At 50.0% G+C, this 21,189-nt stretch overlaps 2 protein-coding genes across 20 annotated transcripts; one reads left to right on the top strand and one right to left on the bottom strand.

Moving 5' to 3' along the window:
• Nucleotides 1-1,224: 1,224 nt before the first annotated feature.
• Atxn2l (ataxin 2 like) lies at nt 1,225-13,895 on the top strand. 19 transcript variants are annotated; one of them, XM_026392062.2, is made up of 24 exons: nt 1,227-2,035; nt 3,490-3,526; nt 3,734-3,790; nt 3,879-3,950; nt 4,260-4,410; nt 4,825-4,949; nt 6,153-6,244; nt 6,964-7,164; nt 8,055-8,230; nt 8,370-8,480; nt 8,991-9,203; nt 9,293-9,364; nt 9,593-9,663; nt 9,820-10,115; nt 10,194-10,263; nt 10,763-10,909; nt 11,036-11,108; nt 11,202-11,389; nt 11,734-11,863; nt 11,953-12,074; nt 12,232-12,444; nt 12,619-12,808; nt 13,135-13,171; nt 13,432-13,894. In XM_026392062.2, the coding sequence occupies exons 1-23, from the start codon at nt 1,740-1,742 to the stop codon at nt 13,164-13,166; spliced, it is 3,135 nt and encodes a 1,044-aa protein (XP_026247847.1). In that variant the 5' UTR covers nt 1,227-1,739; the 3' UTR covers nt 13,167-13,171; nt 13,432-13,894. The 19 variants fall into 19 exon arrangements, with proteins under 19 accessions (XP_077659164.1, XP_077659163.1, XP_026247847.1 ...); XM_026392061.2 differs by having other exon boundaries at nt 13,409-13,497; XM_077803037.1 differs by having other exon boundaries at nt 1,226-2,035; nt 12,619-12,862; nt 13,012-13,895.
• A 2,083-nt stretch (nt 13,896-15,978) lies between these two features.
• On the bottom strand, nt 15,979-19,660 carry Tufm (Tu translation elongation factor, mitochondrial). The gene is made up of 10 exons (XM_026392123.1): nt 19,532-19,660; nt 19,236-19,430; nt 18,472-18,638; nt 18,192-18,296; nt 17,938-18,102; nt 17,679-17,811; nt 17,495-17,599; nt 17,212-17,363; nt 16,988-17,107; nt 15,979-16,284 (listed from the first exon to the last, which is right to left on the bottom strand). The coding sequence occupies exons 1-10, from the start codon at nt 19,572-19,574 to the stop codon at nt 16,111-16,113; spliced, it is 1,359 nt and encodes a 452-aa protein (XP_026247908.1). The 5' UTR covers nt 19,575-19,660; the 3' UTR covers nt 15,979-16,110.
• Nucleotides 19,661-21,189: the final 1,529 nt, after the last annotated feature.

Below are 21,189 nucleotides of genomic sequence, written 5' to 3'. Positions count from 1 at the left end.
CTGGGGATTTAGCCTGGGGGTGCTCTACCCCTGAGCTATAGCCCCAGATCGCTTTCTATTTTTTGAGTCAGGGTCTCTAAATTACCAAGGCTGACCTTGAACTTCCAATTCTCCTGCCTTGGCCTTCCCAGGCTCTGGAATTCGGACAAGCACCATCATTGCCCCGCTCCAGTCTTTCATTTAAACTCCCTCTTTTCTCCTTTTAATTTTATGCTCCAGCCAAGCTGAATTTTTCATATCTTGTCATATCCTGTTCCTGCCTAGAAATCCTCTCCTTGCCCGCTTCTCAATTTAGATGTCACCTAATGCTGGATTAGGTGATACACTTACCTACTCTCATAGTGCTCGCTGCTTCAGCTCACAGATTTCATCAATTAGTTAAACCCCCACTAACTTAACTCTTTGAGAGCAAGAAGTGGTTTAATTACTCTTGTGTGCAAGGCATCTAGATTAATGTTCAACTCATTTCGAATGAATCTAAAGGCTGCCTTCATTGTAGACTTGGGCAAAGGATTTTTAGTTTTGTTTTGCGATGTTGGTGATCGAACCCCGGTCCTAACACGTGGTAGGCACGGGCTCGGATACCCCCAGTCATCAGGTGTAGGGCTTTGAAGTAGACCCTAGGAACTCTGGCCTTCCATGTCACGGTTCAAGGGTTCATTCTCAGGCACGGAGAAATGACAATTTAGGTTTAAACTTACTGAAATTTAAAATTTAGGATTGGGCATAGGTACAGCATGCTCAAAAAATTTTTTTTATTTATTATTATTATTTTTTAATCTAGAAGCACTTTACCACTGAACTACATCGCCAGTCCTTTTTGAGGCAAGGACTTGCTAAATTACTGAGGCTGACCTCGAACCTGTGATTCTCTTGCCTCGGCCTCCTGAGTGGGGGGGGGGGGGGGTTTCAGGCGTGCACTACCACACCCAGCTCAAACTAATTACTTTAATATGCATCAATCTTTTTATTTAAAGTAGATACAATGAAGCGTAGCTCATTGGGAAACCTATCACCTGCCTAAATGAGCAGGGGCTAAGTCGTCCAGTCCCAGGGATTTTTTGGCACCTAACTCCGCCCACCAGTACTCAAGTGGCGGAAGAACCTCACGCCACGACGTGACAGCTCACACTGCAGCGGAGGCATCCTGACGTTACGCCGGAGGCGTGGGCGGGGCGGCCGGTCCTTCCTCTCCGCTTCTTCGGCTCCTCCCCCAGAGCTTCACACGCTCATTGTGAAGCGACAGCGGCCGCCAGTCTTTAAGGCTGTTTGAGCCCTAGAGACCCTAAATCCTTGGCGCGCGTGAGCGCCCGCGCTGCTCCTTACCCACACCAAAGGCCAGGGGTGCGAGGGTCACCTATTTGATTCTCTCCCAGCCTCTCGCCGGAGCTAACCGCCCGGTGCGCGCGGGCACCTCGCGCCGCGCTCCCTCCTCCCCGCCCCCCCTTCGGAGCTCCCGCCCGCGCGCTCCTCCCCTCTCCTCTCCCCGGCGACGCGCACGCGCGCCAGACCGGCTCGCGCCCTCTCGCTTTCCTCCGGCCCGCGAGACCCCCCTCCCCTTCCGCCTCGCGCCGCGGTCTTCTCTATCCACCCCCGACACCGCGGGGCTCCCCCCGCCCGCCAACGGCGGGTCCCCAGCTTCCCGATCCCCCTCGCTTCCCGCGCTCTTTGGCGGGGACCCAGCCCCGGCCCCCTCTCTCCCTCCCTTCTCTCCGATTCCCCTTCCGGACGCTGCCATCATGTTGAAGCCTCAGCCGCCACAACAGACCTCCCAGCCCCAGCAGCCGCCCCCCACGCAACAGGCCGTGGCCCGCCGGCCTCCCGGCGGCACCAGCCCTCCCAACGGCGGCCTCCCGGGGCCACTGGCCTCCGCCGCTGCTCCCCCAGGGACTCCCGCGGCTGCCTCTCCCTGCCTGGGGCCTGCGGCTGCTGCCGGCAGCGGGCTCCGCCGGGGAGCCGAAAGCATCCTGGCACCGCAACCGCCGCCTCCGCAACATCAAGAGAGGCCAGGGGCAGCCGCCATCGGCAGCGCCAGGTGAGGAGGGGTGGGCTTCCTGGCGCGGGAACCCAGGCTCCAAGGAGGCGGCGGCGACTCGGTTCTGGCGGGGCGGGCCCCAGCCCGGCGCTTTTAGTGGCGCCGGGAGCCTAGGATCCCCGTGAAGCTAGGGGTGGCCTCTCCGGTCCCAACAGGTCAAAGGGAAAGGGTCCCTAAGTGACCACCAGGAAATCTAGGAGCCATGCTTGGCTCTCGGGGCCTAATTGGGGCTCGGGTCTCGGGCCCTGAGAGGAGGCGGGGCGCGTCCCGCCAGCGCCGTCGGAACCGGGAGTTGGGGGGGGTGAGGAGGTGTTCGGGGTCCCCGGCTCCATTACCACGAAGGGTCTCGCGGTCCCCGGCTTCAGCCAATGGGGAGTCAGCTGCGGGAAAGGGTCCCCGGCCGTAGCCAATGGAGGGGGGCGCGCGGCCCACAGTTTGGCCAATGGGGAGGGAGGGACTTGGGAGCGGGTTGCTACCTCCCCCTTGCCGGTCTGGCCAGTAGGAGGGGAGCGGGGTGGGAGGGGGCACGGAAGGAGGGACTACTGGGAGGACTGCGGGCCGGGAACCTCCAGCGCGCGCGCGCCCCTCCCGTACGTGCGCGCGGATGCTCTGTCTTATGACCCGGGCATTCGCGTGTCCTGGTAACTCTTAGGGCAGGGGCTGGGAGTGTGCATGGAGGGATTCGTCTGGTGTTGGGTGGATGAGTAGTGGACGCACCACTCAGTTTCTTCTCTGTGTGTGCTAATACGATTGAGAGTCGCGGTGCACGCAGGCGCAGTGGGTTCTGATCACGGGAGGGGGGATTTTGAAGAGGCCCGTGGGCTTTAGTGCGCAGGCGCAGACCGGGCGAGGCCTCCCGGTGGATGGCTTTTGCGGCTGCGCTGTCCCCCAGCCCCGCCAACGGCCCCCTCATCGCCCTCCTCAACTGCCGGTTACATCAGCCATCGAGGAGCAGTGTTACCTGTCGATTGGTGACCCCTGCAGTGTGGGTAACAGGCTGAATGAATAATGAGGGTGATGGGGTGGGGTATGGAGGGAACACCCCTCCTCCCAGGGTTTGGGGCATAAGGCTACTGAAAATGATTTTTTTTTTAACCGTTTGGGAGGTAGTGTGCCTGAGCTGAGTAGTTCTGCATCGCGCCCCTGAGCATTCACCTTCACATCTGGGGAGGGTTACTGGTTATTGAATGCTATAGCATTTGTCTGTTGGAAGCATGCAGCCCTATCCCCTTGGAAAAAGTGAGAGGGCTGTGTTGCATTGGCTGTTATAGCAGTTGACAGCCATTGTTGACTGGGGTCTTTTTTTTACGGGCATTTAGATTAAATGTGTTTATTGGCATTTAATGTCTACTTTCTTCCTTTTTTAGAGTATAAGAATATTTTTGATTAATTGCCTTGTAGGCTAAATCATCAATGCTGATTAGTAACTAGTTTCTTGTTTCCCTCTCTTTTAGGGGACAGAGCACAGGAAAGGGACCCCCACAATCACCTGTGAGTTCCTTTTCCCTCCTATATAAGACTCAAAAACCTGAAAGCGAAATATATGGGAATATAGGGCAGAATAGGTGTTGAGATGGTCAAATGGACTCAGAAGGGCCAGAGGCACTGCACAAATAAGGTGGGTGTGGGTAGAGTGTGGCCATTTAGAAAGTGGAGTGTTTATTCACTGCTTCTTTCTCTTTCTTATGTTACTGACAGGTGTTTGAAGGTGTTTATAACAACTCCAGGATGCTGCATTTCCTGACAGCTGTTGTGGTAAGTGAGGACTTAACTCCTAGGTTGATTGAGGAATGCAGTGCATCAGTTTTCTAGAGTCACTCTCCTTAATCTTCCATTCTCCTAGGGCTCCACTTGTGATGTAAAGGTGAAAAATGGCACCACCTACGAAGGCATTTTCAAGACTCTGAGCTCAAAGGTCAGTGTACTCGAATTAGTTTGGTTTTGGTGCTGCATGTGAGAAGGAGGGAGAGAATGACATTTTGGGTGTGTTTTCAGTGGTATTAGAAAGTACTGTCAATCATTTATGTAGAACGTATGTTTAAAATTCCAAAATTTTAAATTTTAACTTTAAGCCTTTGCTGAGTCCTGTGGCTGATGTTGAATACAGGCACACGAGAATGAGATGTAGGGCAAAATATGGAAAGGGTTAAGAGAAACACAAGTCATTTTGCCTTTGCATTTCTTGATACTGACCCTTGGGTGTTGGGGAATGGGGCTTTTGTAGTTTGAACTGGCAGTAGACGCTGTGCACCGGAAAGCATCTGAGCCAGCAGGTGGCCCTCGCCGAGAAGACATTGTAGACACCATGGTGTTTAAACCGAGTGATGTCATGCTTGTCCATTTCCGGAATGTTGACTTCAATTATGCTACTAAAGGTATTATAGCTCTAGGCTATTGTGTCAGGCTTTGTAGAGGGAAGTTTGTGTGCAGGTGGACTGTATTAACTTTTTCTTTACTACCCTTCATAACTAAGGGAGATGGCTGAATTTTTCTTCTTGAAAATGTGTCTTGATATCTAATATATGGTGGGGCAAATTCCGGCCTATGTTGTGGTTCTTCATATTTTCTCTGATTAGTTTTCAAATTACTATTTCTTCTGAACTATCAAGATCAGGGTTTTCATGCTCTGCCCTACCTTCCATGCCCCATAAGCATAGATACCCTAAATCTGGGTTTGTTAGAATACCTTTGTTCCTGAACTATTTATGAGGGGAGGGGGTAAAGGTGAGGGGAAAGAAAGCTGTCAAATGTCACCTGACTCCTTCTGATCTTCAACTCTGCCCCTACAGACAAGTTCACTGACTCAGCCATTGCCATGAACTCGAAGGTGAATGGGGAGCACAAAGAGAAAGTGCTTCAGCGCTGGGAGGGCGGTGACAGCAACAGTGATGATTATGACCTCGAGTCTGACATGGTATAGTTTCCTTCCTTGAACCGGGCAGCTACAGTGTGGGTTGATGACAGTGACATTGTTGGAACAAGGAGTTGATTCTTGAAAATAGAAAACAGTTAAACAAAAGTACCAGTTCTTTTACTCTTTGTAATTGACAATGATTAACTTTGCTTTATGGTATTATTTTTTCCAATGACAAAAAGTAGAAGTGAGATTGACTAATGTAGATCCATTTGTCTTTGTAAAACAACTACCTTCATACTTTTAGAATCTTCTGAATGAAAAATTTGTTTAATTTGTACAAAAAGTCTTTTTAATTTGAACTTTTCATACTCATACACAGGTCTAGTTGGTTGCTTTTTCTTTTTAAGTATTTTTTTTAGAGGTTGATAGATCTTTATTTTATTTACATGCAGTGCTGAGAATTGAACCCAGTGCCTCACACATGCCAGGGAAGTGCCTTATCGCTGAGCCCCAGCCCTAGTTGGTTGTTAACACTATATACATGTATCAGTGTATATACACAACAAATTGTATTTCTTCTTTTACTTATCTGGTTTGTTACCATTATTTTGCTATTAAAAATAGTGTCTCACTGGGCACAGCTGTGCACTCCTGTAATCCCAGTGGCTTGGGAAGCTGAGACAGGATGGTCACAAGTTCAGGGCCAGCCTTAGTAACTTGGCAAGGCCCTAAGCCATGTGGCGAGATTCTGTCTCAAAAAATAAATAGGGCCCCTGGGCTAAATTTTCCTGTACCGAAAAGAAGAAAAAAAAATAGCATCTTTTTGAATGTGGTAGTGCACACCTGTAATTCCAGTGATTCAGTAGGCTGAGTCAAGGGATTTACAAGTTTTGAGTCTAGCCTCAGCAACTTTATCAGACCCTGTCTCAAAATAAAAAGGACTAGGGATCTAACTCAGTGTTAAAGCACTTCTGAGTTCAGGCCCCAGTACTGCTTGCCCAATAGTGTCTTACTGGACCTTAGAACATGTATTTCCATACATACAAGTTAGAATTTTTCAAGGACATGGAAATGGATTTGTTAGGACTTTCCACTTTTATTAGTTATTGCCTATTTATGCTATAAATTGGCATTATTAGTTGATGCTCTCACCAGCCCTGTACATTCTTGGATTGGTTGCATTTTTGTTCTTTACCAGGTGGAAAAACCAGGTTCCTTTTCTTGCTGAGTTTTAAAACATTCTCCCTTTCCCTTCCCTAGTCCAATGGATGGGACCCCAATGAAATGTTCAAGTTCAATGAGGAGAACTATGGTGTAAAGACCACCTATGATAGTAGTCTCTCTTCTTACACGTGAGTATTTTGGTACTTCCAGGAGGTACAGTTGGGGTTGTGGGGTCACCGACAGAAGGCAGGTCTCTAGGTGGAACATAGTTTTTACACATGCTTTTCTGGGTATCTAGGTAACCCTCCCCCTTTCCTTTCCTGGCTGCCTTATGAACTGCTCCCTGAAAGGTATTCTGATTCTAGGCCACCCATGTATAGAACTAGCTACTTGCTTATTCATCTACCCATACCTTTTCTCTAGAGTATAAAAAACATAAGCATTACGTTTAGGATATGCTAGCTGGGCATGGTGATGCATTCATGTTATCCCAGCTCATCAGGAGGGTGAGACCGGATGATGGCAAGTTTAAGGCCAGTTTGGGAAACTTTGTGACATCTTGACTAAAAGTAAAAAGGCCTAGTGGCAGAGCTCCCTTGGGTTCAATCACCTGGGCTGAAAAAAAAGATTTTGAACATAACTTGGTTCTCTGCCTAATACCCAGTAAATACTCATTTAAATATTTGTTGACTGGGATGGTGTGTGGCTCAGTGATGAAGCACTTAACTAGCATCATAGGACCCTAGGTCTGATCCCCAGCACTGCAGAAGAGAAACTGTTATTGAAGGAATTAAGTACTGTATGCCTGAATGCCTGAAGTGGTTATGGGACTGATAGGAATGTTTTCCATTTTCTTTTTGTTCCCTGGTGGGTGATGGGATATGGTGGTCTGTGGGTGTTTGCTCAGGGTGCCCTTAGAAAAGGACAACTCCGAAGAGTTCCGTCAGCGGGAGCTGCGTGCAGCCCAGTTGGCTCGGGAGATTGAGTCAAGCCCGCAGTACCGCCTGCGGATCGCCATGGAGAATGACGACGGACGCACTGAGGAGGAGAAGCACAGTGCAGTTCAGCGGCAGGGGTCAGGGCGAGAGAGCCCCAGCTTGGCATCCAGGTATTTGTGGGGGCAGCCAGGACTCTTTGAGGCTCAACAATAGGATTCAGGACCTGGTCTAAGACCTTTGTACAGTTTATTAAATCTCACCACTTTGTTAGATAAAAAAGTTAATGCCTTGTTATTCTCAATTTTTAAGTTAGGAGACTGAAACTAGGGAGATTAATTTGCAACAAGGCCAAGGCTTATAGATTTAGGGAAAAAGCCTTTTTTTTTAAAAAAAAAGTTATACTGTGTTCTTTCTGTTTATCAAAATGAAATCAGCTGGGCGTGGTGGTGCATGCCTGTAATCCAGCAGCTCAGGAGGCTGAGACTGGAGGATTTTGAATTCAAAGCTAGCCTCAGCAAAAGCAAGGCTCGAAGCAACTCAGTGAGACCCTGTCTCTAAATAAACTACAAAATAGGACTGGGGATGTGGCTCAGTTGTTGAGTTGGTTGAGTGCCCCAGTGAGTTCAATTCCCAGTCCCCCACCCACCCCCACCAAAAAAAAAAAAAATCAAACTGTACCATCAGTTTCTCGTGAAAGCTTCTCCTTAATGTAGTCTGATTCCTCCTAAGAGTCAGGAGTGGTAGAATTGTGGAGCATTGACCACATTGTTTGGGTCAGGGTTCATGTAACACAAGGTCATAAGCCTATAGCCTCAACATTTAACTCTGTGATTTTCAGGTAGAATAGTGACAAAAGCTGGAGCCAGGAAGTGTGTCCATAGGGGGACTTCAGAAAGGTCTCATGTTGCCAATTTGTGTGAGGTATTCTCGGTACTGGGAATTGAAACCAGGTCCTCACACATGCTAGGCAAGTGGGCAGATGCTCTACTGTTGAGCTACATCCCTAGCCAAAATGTGTGGGTTTTGCGGCTGCCTTCCCTTATTTAAACTCTTTTCCCAGGGAGGGCAAGTATATCCCTCTGCCTCAACGAGTTCGAGAAGGTCCCCGGGGAGGAGTTCGGTGTAGCAGTTCTCGGGGTGGCCGGCCTGGCCCTAACTCTTTGCCACCTCGTGGCCCTCATCATCTTGACAATAGCAGCCCTGGCCCAGGTTCTGAGGCACGTGGTATCAATGGAGGTGAGTTATAAAGCAGACAGATGGGATGGAAAGAAAATGGAAAAGGTGATTGAAAGGATTTAGACCATTTGGAAAAGATGATGAGTTGGTGATAATGCAGGTTCTCTGTCTCTTCATATTCTCTGTCTTTTGAAAATAGGTCCTTCCCGCATGTCCCCCAAGGCACAGCGCCCTCTGAGAGGTGCCAAGACTCTGTCTTCACCCAATAGCAGGCCTTCTGGAGAATCTTCTGTTCCACCTCCTCCTGCAGGTAAAGCTTCAGTGCTGTTATATGAAGAAATGGGTAGAAATTTGTACAGGGAGATAAACATGTCCCTTGGAATGCTGGGATGGGAGAATTAAGTTTAGAGAGCTTGGTCTTATCCTTTAGGCGAAGAAATTTTTCAGTTTTCCTAGTATGAAATCTAACCTAGCAGTTCATGGGATGTATATTGGCTGGCAGGTATCTTTTTTGTTTGTTTAGATTTGAATTTGACCAACAGTTTTAAAACATGAGAAGTCACAGAAATTTTTAAGACCATTTTTGAAATACATGAAATTCTGCCAACACTGAGCCTGTCTTACTGCATAGCTTTAGCTGGCCCAGAAGCACACCTGTTTCTTTTAAACATTCCAGCCCTTCATGGTGCCCTTGAGGCTATTAACCTGCTTTCTGTTATCTACCTTGGCCTTGGTTTGAGGTGTAATAAATGTATATGCTTTGGGTTTTAGTAAGTTTCCTGTACTTGCTGCTTATTGACCATCAGTAACCATTGTACAGCTCTCCCTTTTCTTCCAGTGGGCCGGATGTACCCTCCACGCTCTCCAAAGTCTGCTGCCCCTGCCCCAATCTCTGCTTCTTGTCCTGAACCTCCTATCGGCTCTGCAGTGGCGACCTCTTCAGCCCCTATCCCTGTAACATCATCAGTTGTGGATCCTGGAGTGGGTTCCATTTCCCCAGCTTCTCCAAAGATCTCACTGGCCCCCACTGATGGTAAGAGTCAGATGGTTGAGTGCTGTGGACAATGTAAAATGTGGCTGTGGACAGGAGGACCTTCAGGCATCTCTCTCTTTCCTTGTCAGTAAAAGACCTCCCAACCAAGGAACCTGGCAGAACTTTGGAATCCCAGGAGCTGCCCCGGATAGCTGGGAAAGGTGAGTGCGGTTTGTTGTGCTGCGGTCTGATGCCCCTTTGTTGAGGAGAGCATTTCAGGAAGTTTGTTGGGATTCAGGAACATTTATCTGTTACCCCTTCACTTATAATTATTTCTTTGGAATTCTCATTTGTCTTTGGTTTCTTGTCCTTGAGCTACTAGTATTGTGTAGACACCTTTGAGAAAGGTGTATGTTATATTTTCTCCTTTTTCCATCATTTTTTCATAGTCCCTGGCCTTCAGAATGAGCAGAAACGATTTCAACTAGAAGAACTGAGAAAGTTTGGGGCCCAGTTTAAGGTACGTGAAGTGCGGAAATGAATTGGATGTCAGCAGGGGGTATGGAGGATTTATAGAAGAGACAAAAGGGCCAGCTGGGTAGAAGATTTGAACTGAAGCTGACAAGAGGAGTCTGGCCTGGGATCTGGATCATGATACATATCTTTCTTTTTCCAGCTTCAGCCCAGTAGTTCCCCTGAGACCAGCCTGGATCCTTTTCCTCCTCGGATTTTAAAGGAGGAGGTCAAAGGGAAGGAGAAGGAGGTTGATGGTCTATTGACTTCAGAACCTATGGGGTCCCCAGTCTCATCTAAGACAGAATCCGTATCGGATAAGGAAGACAAACCCCCCCTGGCACCAGCAGGAAGCACTGAGGGGCCAGAGCAGCCCCCACCACCTTGCCCAAATCAAACTGGCAGCCCCCCGGTGGGGCTCATCAAGGGAGATGACAAGGATGAGGGCCCTGTTGCTGAGTAAGCAAGGTGGGGAGCTGGGTGGATGTTGGGTGGTGAGGGGAAACCATGAGGACTTAGCTTTATTTTATCTCACAGACAAGTAAAGAAGTCAACGTTGAACCCCAATGCCAAGGAGTTTAATCCCACAAAGCCTCTGCTGTCTGTGGTGAGATGGGCATGAAGAGTGGGGACTTGGGTTTCCATGAGGGAATTTTGGGAGCAGGCACTACACAGTGGAGGGGAGCACTTCATTGCCAGGACCACTGGGCTGTCCAGCAGTGCAAAGGAGATAATACAGAAGTGTAGAGCAGCAGCAGTTATGCTGGTTTGGGAAGAAAGGAGTCTCGAGGGTTGGGTGAATCTGATAGGCTTTAGTTTCTCCAAGAAGTTCTTAGCATTTGGAGTATTTGAGCGAGACTGTTCGGATCTTGGGCTTCATTTAGACTGACTTGGCTTGAACCTGTATGCTTACATAGTTTATAGGTCTTGGACAAGCCATTTAATCTGTTTTCCCACCTGTAATTTGTGAATGCCCATGTCAGGGTTTGATGGGAAGTTTAGAATGTGCAGAATGTGTTTGGCACACGACATTGTGAATGGCTGTTATGGCCTGGGTAGGAGTGGGGATATAGAAATAAAATGTTGTCCTCCCTTGTCTTTTACAGAACAAATCCACCAGTACCCCAACTTCTCCAGGGCCCCGAACTCATTCAACTCCCTCCATCCCGGTGCTGACAGCAGGCCAGAGTGGGCTCTACAGCCCCCAGTACATCTCCTACATACCTCAGATCCATATGGGACCAGCTGTACAGGTAGGAGAGAAGAGCCTTGGGGCCTAGGGTAAGAGAAGTAGAGTTTTGTTGGGCAAACCAATGGACCAGGTCAGGCCAGTCCTGAATGTCAATAAACAAACCAAGCTTCATATGTCCTTGTCCTAGGCACCTCAGATGTATCCGTATCCTGTATCCAATTCGGTGCCTGGGCAGCAGGGCAAGTACCGAGGAGCAAAAGGTGAGCAGGGTGAGGAGGGGCAGTTGGTGGGGCTGCCTGGTACCTCCTGGCAGATGGAGCTTGAGCTCTGCGCTCTTTTCCCCCCACCCTCAGGCTCCCTCCCGCCCCAGCGCTCAGACCAACACCAGCCAGCCTCAGCCCCTCCGATGATGCAGGCTGCTGCAGCTGCTGGCCCACCTTTGGTGGCTGCCACACCTTATTCTTCCTACATCCCCTACAACCCGCAGCAGTTCCCAGGCCAGCCTGCCATGATGCAGCCTATGGCCCACTACCCCTCACAGGTGATCATGGCACAGGAGGGAAGGGGGGGTGGTACAGAGCCCTTGCAAGGGATCCCACCTTCTCTGTCTCCACCACTTAAGTGCTGGGTGAGGGAGATAGTTGCATGATTGACAGTGTCAGACTTGTGCTGAAATCCAGGCTCTAACAGGGCTTAATGCCTATAACAGTCATTGAACACCTACTTCTGAGTTTATTCTTCTGAAGTGTAAATGAATTAGCATCTGCTTGGCAGGATTACTGTAAACCTTGAATAAACTAGGTATCTGCTAAGGCCCAAGCAGTGCTATGCACACATTGACCAACTTCCCTAGTTGGCTGAACTAAATTCTTTCTGTCCCATTAGCCGGTGTTTGCCCCCATGCTTCAAAGCAGCCCACGCATGCTGACGTCGGGTAGCCATCCCCAGGCCATTGTGTCATCCTCCACTCCTCAGTACCCTTCTGCAGAGCAGCCCACCCCCCAAGCCCTCTATGGTGAGTTCCGTGCTTTTCCTGTCTGCTCTGGGCTGTATCTAGTGGCTTCTGGCGTGCTCAGCATTGGTTCTCTCCTTCTTCCTCTGCAGCCACTGTTCACCAGTCCTATCCACACCATGCCACGCCACTCCATGCCCACCAGCCACAGCCGGCCACCACACCTACTGGGAGCCAGCCGCAGTCACAGCATGCGGCCCCCAGTCCCGTCCAGGTGCCTGCTCTTGGGAATCTGAATGGTTTGGGCAGGAAAGGTGGCTAGAAAAATAGAGAGCCTGGCATTATTTCCCATTTGGCGATTGGGTCAGAAGTGATTGGCCTGGTACCAGAGGAGTACATGGCACTCATATTTCCCTTCACCTCTCCAACAGCACCAGGCGGGGCAGGCCCCACACCTGGGCAGTGGACAGCCACAGCAGAATCTGTACCACCCAGGGGCCCTGACAGGCACGCCGCCCTCTCTGCCACCGGGACCTTCTGCCCAGTCCCCTCAGAGCAGCTTCCCCCAGCCAGCCGCTGTGTATGCCATCCATCCCCACCAGCAGCTGCCCCACGGCTTCACCAATATGGCCCATGTTACCCAGGTAAGCACCCAAGGGACTGATCCGGCTGGGTCTCTGTGCCAATGGAAATGAGCCTTGACATTGACCTTTTCCGGAGACACTATACTTCTTTTGCAGGAGTATCCCCAATGCTAGGATTCTCGGGTTCCATCTCAGACTTCTGTGGTTCTCCTAGCTGCTTTTTCTCCTTGACAGGCCCATGTCCAAACTGGAATCACAGCAGCCCCGCCCCCTCACCCTGGGGCTCCCCACCCGCCCCAGGTGATGCTGCTGCACCCACCCCAGAGCCATGGGGGGCCCCCCCAAGGCGCGGTGCCCCAGAGTGGGGTGCCTGCACTCTCAGCTTCCACACCCTCACCCTACCCCTACATCGGACACCCCCAAGGTGAGCAGCCTGGCCAGGCGCCTGGATTTCCAGGAGGAGCCGATGACAGGATTCGTGAGTTCTCGTTAGCTGGGGGAATTTGGCATGGAAGAGCTGAGGGGCTGCAGGTGGGGCAGGATGCACGGGTTCTGGGTGGGGAGTGAGGGGTCTTGGAGGCAGGGCTGTCCCACAGGGCGCCCGCCGACCTGCACCTGTCTGTGAAGTATGTAGGGTGGGCAGAAGCCACAGTCGCCGCCGCCAGGGGCTTGCTCCTGGCTCTGTCCTTTGCTTCCCTCCGTCCTCGCTCAGTTGTGATCCAGCAGCCCCCCTCCCCACTGCCTCCCCAGCTCTCAGTGACCCCGACTGTCTCCTGACTTAGCCGAGGTAAGGTCAGCGCAGCAGACAGGGCCAGACTGGGGTGTGGGGGGCTGAGCTGGGCACACAAGTAAGGGCTCTGGCTTACTGGGAAACAGCGATTGACCTGTGCTTCTGACAGCCCCATGAGACACCTTGAGGAGGCCGCTCCTACCCACACACCCCCACAGCCCCTGGACGCATTGATGAAGGGACAGCTGCTTGGGTTCTAATGCTCCTGCTCTCTTCTCTTTCCCCTCCAACCAGTTCAATCTCATCCCTCCCAGCAGCTCCCCTTCCACCCCCCGGGGAACTGAAGATTGTCCTGGCCGCGACCTGAGACCTCCATGAGTGGAGGGAAGAGTGATCTATGTCTCTTCCCCCAGCAGCTCGGACCAGTCCCAGCCCCCCAACCCCCCCTTTCCCCTGGGGGAGCTGGGGAATTCCTGCCAAGCACCTTGAATGGGAGGGGCCTCAAAGTGGGCAGGGCCAGGGTCCTGCAGGGGTGGGGGGTTCCTGCTCTGCCCCTGCCTGTTCCCACCCAATCTTGCCCTCCCATCCTCTCATCTATTCCTCCCTCCCCCCGCTGGAGACGGAAGATCTTTTATTTTCTATTATTTATAACCTCAGACTTGGGCCCCCTGTTCTTTCTTCCCCATTAACTTGAGTGACCTGCGTGAGAGACAGACAGATGCCCCACAAGGATGGTTGGACAAGGACTTTTACTTTTTATTACATAAAAATATTAAAAAATAAATAAAAAAAATAAAATTTTAAACTAACTTAACTTATAGTTTGCTCTTTAGAGATGAGAGGTTGGTTATAGTTGTTCAGTCTTAGGTGATATTAGGATTACATTCATCATGACACCTGTTCTCCTTTAGTCTAAAGTAGCAGTTTCTCTGAACCTAGGATAAGGAAACAAATGTGTGCTGTTCATTTGAAAAGTGGGTTCCAGTCTTAATGTGGAGTTGTGATTATTGATGGGAGTTTTTGTGTTACTGGATGGTGAAAAGTACAAGTATCAGGGGAGTAGGTTTTTTTTTTTGGTAGTGGGGCAGAACATAAGGCCTCACATGCTAGGCAGATGTTAGACTACCGAATTACTTACTGCTCTAGCCTTTTTTATTATTTTAAGACAGGATATTGCTAAGTTGTCAAAACTGGCCTCCTGAGGTGCTGGGATTATACTCTTGTACCACTCCACCCAGTTGTGTCTATTTATTAAATGCAGTTTGTTTCTGGCCATTGAAAAGTTATATATAAATAATCAGCCTTATTGGTTGGTGCACAGCTTAGAGGTCTCGGGTGTGGGTAAAAACCTGGAGTTAAAGCTGCTAGAAGGGGGAAGAGAAGTGGATTGGGGAACCAGTTTAGGGAGAGAGTAGGGGTTAGGACAAGAAGCATGGGCTTCAGATGAGGTGTTTTTTTCAAGGTTGCAGTTTGGAATTCTTTGTGATCTGACTTCAGTGATTTTGTCCATAAAATGAGATTATTCCTTCCTTCCAGGATTGTGAAGATGGGACTAGTGCTCAGTGTCAGGCAGGGTTAACCACTTAAAACAAAAACTTGAGGGTGCGTGATGGGAGGGGAAGGAATTTTAAGTGGGAAAAAAAAATGTGAGCCATTGGCCAGGGTTGGAATTCTAAGCAAAGAGCCCTCCAGATGGGAATAAACCCATGTGGTTGTACACACCTGTAATCTCAGCAATGCAGGAGATTATGGCAGGAGCATCAAGTTTTGAGGCCAGTCTGGGCAATTTAGCAAGATGTTGTCTTGAAATAAAAAGGCTATGAATGTAGCTCAGTGGTAGTGTGTGCACCAGGGTTCAACCCCAAGTATAAAAGGGGCAGGGTCAGCAATAGAAACAGCTGTAAAGCCTGCATGCATTTGGGCTCAGAATGTATGTCTAGTTATTGTGGAAGGTATTTGTGGATATTATGGAGTAGTTTTTGATGCTTTGTGGGAAGGTTGTAGATTGATTTATCATCTTTAGGCAGAAATCTCAAAAGTTGGAGCTTTAGCTTTCATGGAGTCAGCAGTTCCCATGAAAACTCTCAGCCTTGCTTGAACAGGGGGGTGCTGAAACAAACCTGCCTTGTCTTAGGATGCTGCTTTTGCAAAGATTTTCCTTGCATCTATCCTCTTTGCCTCCTTCCCATTTTTTCTTAGTTTGGTTCTGCTTTGGATCATATTTCAGGTTTTGAGTCTGCCGTTGAATGGGCAGGTATCATGAGATGTTCAGGCATCAGGATGCAAGCTTGACAGGCCTGCCCATTTATAAAAATCCCCACTTCATTCCTTATATATTTGATACATTCCCTTTTCCTTAATTTCAAATCTGACTGAACATGTGGCTGCATGCTGCCAGGCAAGCACTCTACTATTGAGCTTGCTACACTCCCAGCCCTAACTGCATTCTTAAATGTTCTCATTCCTGTACTTGAAACCAGTCATATAGCGGTAATGACCACTCAAGTACTCTTCAGGAATGATTACTTGGCTTTCTGACATATGTACTTAGTACTTCTTATACACTGGCTGCTAGGTCCAGAGATGAACAAAGTATAGTCCCCACTAATAGCACTTAAATGGGTGGTCAAGAAAGAAGATGAGTGCTTAGTGTCTCCAAGTGACAGGCAAATCTTTTAGGAATCATAAGCTCACCAATAGTAGATTCTACTTCTCAAACTCAATAGCTTTGAAGAGCTTTTAGTTTATATAACCCCCATAGAAATGGACTGAACTAAGCTCTTCATCCATCTTGGGCTTCATTTCCTTTATGTAATCTCCTGTCACTTCAATTTATGCAAAGGACATAAGACACAAAGGCTAGCTTACTATTCACAAATTTTATTGCCCTATCTTGCCTGGCAGGCCACCCCATATAACCAGGGGAAGTGTCCATCTAGCTGCACTGGGCTAGATTGCAGCTCTAAAATTAAGAGAACCTGAGCAGAAGTCCACACTCAACTCCATTTGATGTTCTTGTCCTCTTCGGTCATTGCTGGTATGTCTGTGACAAGGCCTGTGCCAATGGTCCGATTGCCATCTCTCAGGGTGAAACGCTGGCCTTTCTCTAAGATCATTGGCTGCCGCAAGATTAGGCTGAGCTTCAAGTCCTCCCCAGGCATGGCAAGCTCCTAGAAGAGGTGGAGAGATGGACCAGACACAGACTTAGCAGTCTAACTGCTGGCTGCTATGGAGTTAAGTCATGGGAAAATGCAGCAGGGTGATGAATTTGTCTGGGCACAGCTTTGTGTATTCTGACCATCAGACCACAGACATTATTCAAGAAACCCTGTGCTTCTAGGGTAGGGTACTCCCCCCACCACATTTTGGTACTGGATATTGAACAGAGATGCTTAATCACTGAGCCACATGCCCAGCTTTTATATTTACTTAATTTTGAGATGGTGGTCTTGCTAAATTGCTGAGGTTGACCTTGAACTTGCAATCTTCCAGCCTCAGCTTCCCAAGTTGCTGGGATTACAAGTATGCACCACCACACCCAGCTTGAGGTACATTCTTAAGAAAAATATTTAGAAACTTTGCTATTAACAGGTTTCTTTGTCAGAAGACTTTGTATTTAACAACACTCGTCAAGAGGCATCCTTTCCAGGGAAATTTTGTGGGTAAATGGTGGTGTAGCTGGGCTTTTGACCTAGTTCAGCCTAGGGCATGCTGGATGAGGACTCCCAACTCCAGTACTCTCTCAGCAGCAGCCGCCAGCCTCTCAACCCAAGGAAACAGACCCACCCGAGCTTTCTATGACATCTTTGAACTATGAGAGCTGGTAGGAATAATACTCCCTTCCTGCCTTCACATTCCCTATACCCACCATACCTTCCCTGGAGGCAAGACAACACGACAGGCCATGTCCCAAGTCAGGGAGAACATGACAGGCATGAAGTGGGATACAAAGGGCTTGTGGCGGCCACCCTCCTCCTTGCTGAGGATGTAAACCTGGAGGAAAGAGCAATGAGGATGAGCTGGGCTTGGCTAGAAGCCCTGCTGCTCTGCAGGGGACAGGTTAGCTCAGCCCTGCCACCATTACTTAGTGCCCTCACCTGAGCCTCCACCTTCTGGTGGGGCTGGATAGAACCTGGCTTGGCCATGACCAAGCCACGCCTCAGATCTTCCCGCTTCAAGCCTCGGACCAGGGCTCCAAGGTTATCCCCTGCCTCTGCCCTCTCCAGGCTCTTGTGAAACATCTCAATGCCTAATGGGAAGAGAAAAGGGAGGGAGTAGACAAGACACAAGAGAAAATGGGGAGGGGTGTCAGGCAGAAAGAAGACAAAAGAGAAAGTCATCTTGGAGCCAGTCCCTGGATGCCAGGGTTTGCTTCTATACCTGTCACAACAGTGCGAATGTTCTTGCTATGTCCCAGAAATTCACACTCATCTCCTTTCTTCAAAACACCACGTTCCAATGTACCTGTCACCACTGTGCCTCGGCCTAGGAGAAAGGAGGACAGGATGTCAGACCCTGGGTCAGGCTGTTGCTGTGGGAGGTGATGAACAGGCAGAGTCCTCACCAGGAATAGAGTAAACTGACTCTACAGGCAGCAGGAAAGGCTTCTCCAGATCCCGTGTGGGTACCGGGATGTAAGTGTCCACAGCGTCCAGCAGCTTCTGCACCGACTTCACACCTAGCTCAGGGTCACGTTGCTGTTGGGGGATGGGGTAGGATTCTGAAATTTCCTTTGTTTCTCTCACCAAGAGCCACTCCCCTAGACAGCAAAGCCCTTGAATACCCTCCTAGCCCCATCCATCAGCACTAACCCCTGCCTTTACCTCAAGGGCACAAAGAGCGGAGCCTATAATGACTGGTGTCTCTTCCCCCTTGTAGCCAAATTCTGTGAGCAGTTCCCGGATCTCCAGCTCCACCAGCTCCACCATTTCAGAGTCTTGGACAGCATCTGCCTTATTCACATACACCACAATGTGCTCCACCCCAATCTGTAAATGGGAAAGGAATAGAGTCGATGTTCAGAGTCACTCAAGTTCCCACTCTTCCTCTTTCCATCCCCGTCCAGGCTCTTGAGTACCTGCTTAGCCAGTAATAAGTGCTCTCGGGTCTGGGGCATGGGACCATCATTGGCTGCCACCACAAGGATACAGCCATCAAGAGGAGCAGTGCCTGTGATCATATTCTGGGTAGAAGGACAGAAAACAACCTCCTCAGCTCTTTACCACCACTTGTGGCCATGGCAAACCCTTGATCTCACATCCAAACATCTGAATCTCTCCTAAAGCACCCCCTCCCCACAAAGCCTATCATTATCTTGAGAGGAGGCAGATTCTGGACCTGTTCCTAGCAACCCTCACCTTAACGTAATCTGCATGACCCGGGCAGTCTGTGTGGGCATAGTGACGGGCAGCAGTGCTATATTCCACATGGGCCGCATTGATGGTGATACCCCGAGCTCGCTCTTCCGGGGCATTGTCAATCTCTTCATACTTCTTGAATTTAGCCCCACCTCCCTCGGCTAGAACTAATTGGAGGGAAGAGAACACACCTCTCAGCCCAAGTTCAAAGCTAGAGGCAGAACTCAGGCCACACCCCTGGGTCCCTCCCATCTAAGTAAACCTAAGGGAGATCAGTAGATGAAAAGGGGCGGGGTGGGGGGAGAGGCGGGGCAAGAGTTAATCCTGGGAAATGATATTGGGCAAATTATAGTTATTTTGTGTGTATATACAATATGTAACAACAAATCCCACCATTATATACAACCATAATGCACCAATTAAAAAGTCTCTTCCAGCGGAGACCACTTTGGGCCAGAAAAAAATTTAAAAGCCCTCAAGGGCCTACCCAGTGACTTCTGGGGAAGCCTCTTATCTGCATTTCCCAAGGCCAAAGGAAAGATATACATAGTTAAATGTACATACTTAGAATTTTTACATAATTAATGTATAAAGTTAAGGGAAATCTGGCTCCTACGTTTTCCAAATCACCTCCCCCACGTTCGAGTTCTCTTGGGGCGACAGTAAACTCTACCAACTGACACCGTGGTGGCCCCACCTCCCTGGTTCCCAGTCCCTCAAGTAGATAGGGCTCTGGCAGACGCCCCCACCCCAAGCCTGCTCACTTTTCGTGATGGCTGCAGTCAGTGTGGTCTTGCCGTGGTCCACATGGCCAATGGTACCCACATTCACATGGGGCTTGTCGCGCACGTAGGTCTTCTTGGCTTCCACAGCCAGACTGCGGTACAAGAGGGGTAATGCCCGGGCTTTCAGCGGTCGCAACACGCCCTGCAGTAATGGGGTCGGGCTGGCGCAGAAACCTGCCAAGACAGGGGCGCGGAGTCAGGGCGTGAATCCGAGTCCAGCTACCGCAAAGCCCGCACGTGCCTCCAGGCCACCATCGCCCTCCCTGCCTCCTCACCACTAAACCGGGGCGTCGCGCGCAGCAGGGTGGCGGCAGCCATTGTGGTGGTATTCTGCCCCCGAGAGCCAGTAGTGAGTACAGGGAACCCGCGCGTGCAACCGAGGAAGGGCACTTGCGGCCGCAGGTCACATCCGGCGGAAGTGAGGGCAGGTCTGGGTTCCTCTAGCCTCCAGTTTCTATGGGCATATAGCCGACTTCCGGGAGTGGGGCGGAAGAGGAGGGTGTTTGTGTCAGGGAGGCGGGGAAGGATTAAAGTTTCCACAGCTCCCTCAGGCCTGGCAAGCTGAGGGAAGACGAAGGTCCCCCGGCACGGCGGAGCAGTGAAGAGCGCCCGGTAATGTACCAGGGGCCCGACCGCTCATGAGCTTGTAGTTCCCAGGGCAGCGGACTTCGAGGGTTAGGTAGGGCTAGGCTGGGTTCAAAGGGAAGAAGGCCCCGGCCTGCGGGCGGCCACCGCAAGGACTGCTCGGGAACATCCTGGGCCCGGCGCAGAGCGGCACCGAACTCCCTGAGCGATCTGGCGGCCTCTGCCGCAGCTGGAGGTAGGACCAGTGCCTGGACGGGGGCTCAGGTGTGACTCGTCTCTCTTCTTTAAACTGTTAGCTGCAAAATGGGAATAGTGGCTTCCACTTCAGAAGGAGATCTGAGAAGGAATGAACTGGGAGGAGTTGGGAAGGGATCCCGGGGCGTCCAGTCCCGACCTCAGATACCAGCGCTCCTGTCTCACAACCTTCGGGGACGCTGACCTCACATAGTCAGAGCCACCAGGACAACTTTGCCGGACTCCCCTAGGACCCTTCTGCAGCCTAAGAAGCAATTCCCTTGGTCATCTCCCACCCACAGAATTTTTTACAGATGACACCGAGGGTGAAGGACCACCTTAGGAAGCCTTTTGTTGTTGTTGTTACGGGGGATTGATCTCGAGCTCATGACCACTGAGCCCCATCCCCAGCCCTATTTTGTATTTTATTTAGAGACAGGGTCTCACTGAGTTGCTTAGTGCCTTGCTGTCGCTGAGGCTGGCTTTGAACTCACGATCCTCCTGCCTCAGCCTCCCGAGCCGCTGGGATGACAGGCATACGTCACCGCGCCGGGCTTGGGGGGCCTTTTAAGGACAGCCCTGAGTCTTGGTCCCGCCCTGGCCCCAGCGCTTAACACAGGATGGGGCTGGCAGTGAGTGAGTGCCCAGTAAATTTCGATTGAATGAATGAGTGCAAGGTAGTAAATGACCTTTCACATCCATCATCTCATGGCAGCTTTCTGTGGCCTCACCCTGAGGTGGTGACAGTGGCTGCCTAACTCTAAGTTATATTTCTGAAACTCATTATATACCCATGGGAATGTAACCCAGTGGTAAAGTACTATCCTAGTATGTGCAAAGTCCTGATTTTGACACTAGCACCACAGGAAAGAAAGGAGGGAAGCCTGGTGCAGTATTGCACTCCTGTGATCCCAGCGACTCAGGAGGCTGAGACAGGAGGATCGCCAAGTTTGAAACCAGTCTAAGCAACTTAGTGAGACCTTGTCTCCAAATTAAAAAAGAAAAAAAAAATTAGAGCACTTGCTTAGCATGTATGAGCTTTAATCCCCAGCACCCCCTCAAAAAAAAAAAAAAACAATTTATTTTTAAAGTACACTATTTGGTAGGTAACATA

The sequence above is a fragment of the Urocitellus parryii genome, chromosome 9 (genome assembly GCF_045843805.1).
Source record: "Urocitellus parryii isolate mUroPar1 chromosome 9, mUroPar1.hap1, whole genome shotgun sequence".
In the NCBI taxonomy this organism is placed as follows: domain Eukaryota; kingdom Metazoa; phylum Chordata; class Mammalia; order Rodentia; family Sciuridae; genus Urocitellus; species Urocitellus parryii.
Note: the sequence above shows the minus strand (reverse complement) of the source record. Positions and strands in the feature narration are given on the sequence as shown.

Coding starts and splice junctions, on each gene's coding strand:
- Atxn2l (XM_077803037.1), top strand. CDS start 1,740: ATGTTGAAGCCTCAGCCGCCACAACAGACCTCCCAGCCCCAGCAGCCG. Junction 3,951..4,259: donor TCAAGACTCTGAGCTCAAAG/GTCAGTGTACTC, acceptor GGGCTTTTGTAG/TTTGAACTGGCAGTAGACGC. Junction 9,204..9,292: donor CTCACTGGCCCCCACTGATG/GTAAGAGTCAGA, acceptor TTTCCTTGTCAG/TAAAAGACCTCCCAACCAAG.
- Tufm (XM_026392123.1), bottom strand. CDS start 19,574: ATGGCTGCCGCCACCCTGCTGCGCGCGACGCCCCGGTTTAGTG. Junction 18,639..19,235: donor GACTGCAGCCATCACGAAAA/GTGAGCAGGCTT, acceptor CCCTCCAATTAG/TTCTAGCCGAGGGAGGTGGG. Junction 17,812..17,937: donor CCGCTCTTTGTGCCCTTGAG/GTAAAGGCAGGG, acceptor ATCCCCCAACAG/CAACGTGACCCTGAGCTAGG.